At 50.4% G+C, this 6,235-nt stretch overlaps 1 protein-coding gene across 10 annotated transcripts in view; it reads right to left on the bottom strand.

Moving 5' to 3' along the window:
* Positions 1 to 6,235, bottom strand: part of rerea (arginine-glutamic acid dipeptide (RE) repeats a) — a 119,379-nt gene that overhangs the window by 38,349 nt on the left and 74,795 nt on the right. For all 10 annotated transcript variants that reach the window (XM_081707126.1, XM_081707128.1, XM_081707130.1 and 7 more), the window contains 3 exons: positions 3,682 to 3,787; positions 2,334 to 2,430; positions 1,290 to 1,394 (listed from right to left, as the gene is read on the bottom strand). In XM_081707126.1, coding sequence (XP_081563252.1) covers positions 1,290 to 1,394; positions 2,334 to 2,430; positions 3,682 to 3,787 — 308 coding nt within the window. The remainder of the gene's footprint in view (positions 1 to 1,289; positions 1,395 to 2,333; positions 2,431 to 3,681; positions 3,788 to 6,235) is intronic.

The following is a 6,235-nucleotide window of genomic DNA, read 5'->3' as shown; positions in this document are numbered from 1 at the left end:
ACAAAGCATTTTAATAGTACTCAACGCTGACCTATCTGTAAATTCATATTGTAAGTAATATTATACTGTGTTGTTGGAATCGCAAGATTACAGTTTACTTAGGACATCATAAGCCATTCTGCAACACAACCACCTTCAACTATGGACTGCAAGAATGTTTAGAATCAGAATGAGAAGCTCAACATTTAAGAATTAAATACATAAAGGTTAGGCATGCAATGTGCATACATAAGAAACACTTTTCTAAACTTTACTGTGTAAAGCTGAAATGATCTCAGCATATACTGCAATAAAGCTACAGCCCACCACCCTCTCCTGTAGCATGGAGGAAAGGAACATTCACAAAAATTCATCACATACCGTTAATGCAAACTAACTAACACTTCTGGTCTCATCAAGGAAAAAGAGCTGTAGCTTTTAAAATCCCACCAGTCACGTCTGCATTTCAGCCACCAACAAGAACTTCCCTGCTCAACACAGATGAGGACTGTGGCGCTTCCTAACCCTTCAAGGCTGGAAGAAACCATGATCACACCTCATTTGATTGCAGGTGAAAACAGAAACAGTTGCATCCTTATCCAAATGGTTGTACTTTTTTTTTAATGCAGTAACCAGGAAGGCGGATGGCTATCCAAAAAACCCCAAAACATTTAATAACGCACGTTGCACTTTACTGTGCTGGGTTCCACACAAGTGCAAGGCTTTGTATCCTATGCAATGAAGAATAAATCACAAATCATCAGAAATTACAAAGTTAGGCACCAGATTAATGAAAACCAGGGAAAATATGTTATGCAAAGTGGGCCTGGTCCACTCATCAGCCAGTGTAGCAGAGGGGCACTCTTATGTGCTGAAGGGGAGAGGCTGTGTGCAGATATTTAAATCCTCTCTCAGTACCTTGATGGAGTAGCATAACATTTCCAACATATTCAAAACATGTTCCAAGGTGCTCTGTTCTCGGTGTCTAAAAAGCTTTGGATTTGCTTTAGGAATCACTAGGAAGTGAGACTTCCCAAGTGTTGGCCGCTGACGGCTTAGATCGGCTAAGGAATCTGGGTTCTTGTTTTGCAGTACAGGGAGGACCTTGATGGAAAAGTGTGTGTAAGGGCCTCAACCTGAATTTATATTTGGCTGTACAGGTGAGGACATTTCCATCCTCCGGGCTGGACACCACATTAAAATGGATCCGTTACTGCAGAGTGTATTCATACAAGCACATAACTGCAGATCATACAGCCAAAACACGCGGATGTTTACAGGCGTAAAAAGTCTGAGCCAGTCTGACTTACCTAGTCTCTGGATTATATCCTAAAATGTAGAAAAATGAGTCGATCCGTGGTTTGAACTCCCTGGCAGCGAATATGTCTGAGAAGTGGGCGATGTTGCATTTCCCCCTGCAAAACACAAAACAGGCCATCGCAAATGAGTCCCACCCGATTGTGCGGACACAGTTCGGCCATGAACAGAAAGCATGCCTCGGGTGTGCATGCCACGGGCACTCGGTCCCTGCTGGACACTGTTCCGTGCGCGCATGTTTGGGGGGGAACACGCCACACTCCACGTCCCTGTGACATGACAGTGGAACGGAATCTGAGGGGCGCTGGCTGCCCACGCAGGAGCGAGCGACTCCGGGTGCGCCAGGCAGCGGCGAGCGTCTGCTGCACCGTCTCCCTCTTTGTCTCCGTCTCTCTCATGTGTTTTTTTTTTTTTTTTTTACATCTGCAGCACAAGCCTGTCGAAATAGCAGGCATCACAGCAGCTTGGGCCGACAGTACCTTCAGCGGAAGATGAAAGGGATGAAGATCTCGGGGCAGGCATTACGCCATGCTCCCGGAATTCACGGAGTTTATCCAAAAGCCCTGTAATAAGCCAAATCAAAGGGGGCTGCGTACAGGAGAAGTTGCGGCTAATTTGCCCTGAAATCGGCGCTTCAGAGCTGGGGCTTTGTGTGACTCCTTGCTGCCTCCAGATGGTTCCTGTTAAGGGGGTGGGAAGAAAGAACGTACCGGCGTTGGGGGTGGGGCGCTACGGACACAAGGGTGAAGGAAGGAGGGAAAAAAAAAAAAAAAAAAAAAGACAGCGGAGTTCTGGTTTCATGGACTGAGAAGAAACATGCCTGTCCGCCTTTTCTGGAGTCGTGCCGCAAAAAAAGAAAAACCTGACGGCTTTCAGCCACGGGTCTGCAGGCAGAGCCATTACGGAAAGGCATGCTGGGAAATGCCCTCGCGCCAGGGCTTCCTGGTGAGCTGCTGCGCAGTACATCGACTCTAAATGTGAGCTATGGGCAAGTGTGGAGCCAGGCCCCGGGGCCAACCGCTGGGCAGGTGCCTTACCTGAGGGCCGCAGTGTGGTAGGTGTCCACATAGTCCGAGATGAAGAGCTCTCTGCTTTTTACCACAGGGTCAGTAATGACCAGCTCCCGACCAGAGTCTACACACACACACACACACACACACACACACACACACACACACACACACACGCAGTGAGGGAGTACGTCAAAGAAAGGCAAATTGTTTTTCTGCACCCTATCATTTCAATTTGAAAAAACACTAGACTGACATTTCACAATGAATCATTTGCATCGGTGTAGAAGCAAAGCAGTATAAATATGTTCGAAATATCCTGCAGATATTACACTGCTATTATATTTAAAATATTCTGAAGCTTCACTGGTGCACCCTTGGTATAATTCTGTCTGGTTCTGACAACCACATGAACACCTTGTGTTATCAGAATGCTCGGGGACCGAGGGCCTGAGGAGGGAAAGGCATGGCAAGGAAAAAATAACTCGAGTTGATGGCATGTGCATGCACGCGTGCATGTGCGCACACACACAGACACACGAGCAGTGTGAGTCGGTACTAATGACACTGAAACTAGGTAACTCAGGTGAAATACAGCCAGAATACTATTGGGAGACAATGGGCTCTTAAAGTGCCAGTAATTTCCATAAAGGTGAGTGAATTCAAGAAAGGAGGAGTGTGTTTGGCAGGGCTGCCAGCATGTCTGACGCGTCCTAATAAAAAGATCGGCGCCTGTGTCCAGGGCGAGGCTGGGAGAGCCGTCTCACACACAAAGCTCCTCGTCTGTTCACGATAAGGCCCCGCTGAAGATCACTATTAGCCAAGTGGTGTTATGCCGCTCCGTTATGGCGGTGCAGGATGCAAGAGTGTCGTTGTCGACCAGCAACGGTCGCCACGTCAGCCGGGAGGTTAGGTTGGGGGGGGGGGTTGGTTTGGCTGGTGTCTGCCCACCTGGGAAGCATGTGCAGTTCTTGGCTGTTTTATTATGAGCGGTCCCAACACGTGACAGGGCAGAACCCTGAGCCTGTTATTATGGCTTGATGCAGGCACGGGACCCGGCGTGGCGGTTGATGGCCAGGGTAGTGGAGGTTTGCAAGGCACATTACACAAGTAATTTGCACTTCATGGCTCCTGCTGCCCTGTTTAGAGGAGTGTTACCAGGGAGACAAGGGTGTGGGGGGGTGTTTTTTGGGGTTGTTTTTTTTTGGCAACCACATCCGTTATTTGAGGAGTCACTCACCCCGATGTCTTACTGCTGTGAACGGTTAAATAAAATGAGAGAGGAGAGTCTGGCAACCGACAACACATTTTCTATCACTTATTTGCTCATAGTAAAAGGGTACACACACCTCCACCCCAACCCTACCCCACATACCGTTCTCATTGTTACGATCCTGCACTAGGTGCTGGTAGACGGAGTCAGGAACCTCGGACTGGCGATAGTACCATTTCACGCTCATTAACAGATGATCCCGCTTACTCTGGAAGAAGAAAAAGAGACGGGAATAAACATCTAATAAAATAAACAGACATTTGTTTGCTAGCTTCACAAGCGTGCTGTGTGCCTTTTGACATCGATCAGTGAAACCAGGTCAATTAAACACAGACAGAAAGGTTTTCATGTGGAATAAAGTAAACAGAAAGACACTCGCATTTTTGGACTCTCCAGCGGATGCAGGGAGAAAAATCTGGGCAGTGAAAAGCGAAGTAACTTTAAGGCCGAAATGCGACCACCATTCCAAATGTATGATCGATTAACTGCTAAATACAACTCCAGACACACATCTGTAAAGAATAAATGTTGCTCTGTGCAGCCAAGCACATCACGCGTAGCTTCCTCCTCTCGGCGTGCACGCCAAACTCTGCCACCCGCTGTCCGTTCGCGGGACTGCAAACAGTGCAGCCCCCTCGCTGCAGTTCCCCAACTGCACCAGCAAGTGGCAGCACTGAGTCGCACAGACCTCCCAGAGGCACGGTGCTTTCCAGGCGAGGGCCAGGACGAGGGGATGGAAAAGGGTAAAAACGCTGTTTGTGTTCGTTGACATGAAATATTTATTATCCCATCCACAAACCCAACTGAAACGAGCCCTAAAGAAGCCGCAGCCGAGCGGGGGGGGGGGATGACGGAGACATCCACAATAGAGGGCAGAAAGCCCAGCCAGCTTCAACATTAGTACACAATACTACATATCCCACGAAGGCTGACCATGCCATCACAGGCTCCTGGGAAGAAACACACACGCCGACCCCCCACCCGCCGCTGTGAGTGAGCTCACAGCCAAGGGCCTTTCACAGGGAGTGGGGGGGGGGGGGAGAGCTCGCAGCGTCCCGCCAAAACTACCTTCAACGTCCGTCTCGGCGGGAACTCCCGGATCAGCACAGCTGTTCAAAAAGACGTGCAGGACACGTTAAGGATATGGGCCGTCATCTTCCTCAAACCCCTGTCTGAGACGGGGTGAAACGGAGCCCGTTCTGAGGAGATTACACGCGACTCTGTTAGGCAAAGGCGTAAGCAGGGGCTCGTTACGCCGCAGATACGGAGACGGCCCGCGCCTCCAGGGGATTCCCCGCAAGTCGGGGCAGAGCCTCGTCTCCGACAGCCCAGGCCGCCTCGCACAGCCCGCAGCGCTGATAAAGCCCTGGTTTATCGCCAGGGGAGACGCTCCCTCGGTTAGCGGAGGGGCTAAACCCTGCTTCCGGAGGTTAGCGCAGACGTGGATCCCACGCGCGCAAATTCCTTTCGCACGAGAGCGCACAAACACGCCCACCTAACCAGCATGCGGCGTCGCAAATAACTAAATAATAAATAAAAACCTGTGACCTTTTTTCTTAGATGGTCTTCCACTGGAAATGACTATTTCACTGTTAAAGCTTAATTATGTTTTCATGTTGCGCAGAGAGCAGATCGCAGCCCGGAATCAAATTATCCAGATAAGGCCGTGCGGCCAGGCAGGAAGAGGAGCCCGGTACCGTTACGAAGCTGGAGTGATCAGTGCCATGGCTCTCTCCGCCAGCACAGCAGCTCGGGTCCGATGGGCCAGAGAGTGGGCTTTTACGCGGCCGCACGCCCCGCCATGACCCCACTCGGTGCGGCCGACCAACACGAGAGTCGTTCTTTCGACAGGGGCACAAAGGTAGGTGTTTTTCAGGCGCGGTGAAGGGGCGGGGGGCATTACGGAGGGGATTGCAGCGGTTTGGGCTGCCTGGATAACCCTGGTTACGTCCACCTACAGCCCTCACACACTCTCCGATGGCCCGCCCCGGCACCCCCATTGTCTGAGCGCCGAACTCCAAGCGCGAGTCGCACAGCCAGAGAAGAATTAGCCCCCTCGAGCCAAAATCATACATTTATTTTCTGTTGTCCTCTCTACTGCACACTCGCTCGCTCTCTCTCTCTCACACACACCCCTCCTAAAAGGAGTAAGAGCAAAGAAACAACAGTAACAGTGGAAAGGATGAAGAGCACGCCACAGGGAAGCGTGAAAGGGAACCGTGTGTGAGTGTGTGTGTGAGAGAGAGAGAGAGGGAGAGATGGGGGTTGGTGGGTTAGGAGAAGCTCCATGAGCAGTAATTACACCAGAGCCATGTTAAGTCCAGTGAGAGAGAGACGGACAGGGGTGAGGTCTCTCCGGAGGCCTGGCTGGAGATGCAGCGCTGGGGGGCTTTTACAGGAATGTGAGCAGAGTGGCCTGGCTTTGCCAACACCCCTGTACCCAACACTTGTAGGTTTGGAAGGCTGGTGCAGTGTACAGTAACAAACCAGTGAAAAGAACCTGATCTCGTCCCATTCCCATATTGTTATTATAAATGCACACACATTTACATTACATTTATGGCCCCCCCACACACACCAACCCCTCTGCACACAACCACCCATTTCCCCTCTAATGGTCTCAGCTAATCAAAACACAACAATGCAAACTTGATAT

The sequence above is a fragment of the Electrophorus electricus genome, chromosome 24, assembly GCF_041902795.1.
Source record: "Electrophorus electricus isolate QZ-2024a chromosome 24, ASM4190279v1, whole genome shotgun sequence".
Taxonomy (NCBI): Eukaryota; Metazoa; Chordata; class Actinopteri; order Gymnotiformes; family Gymnotidae; genus Electrophorus; species Electrophorus electricus.
The sequence above is the reverse complement of the archived record's forward strand: the minus strand, read 5'-3'. Positions and strand labels throughout refer to the sequence as shown.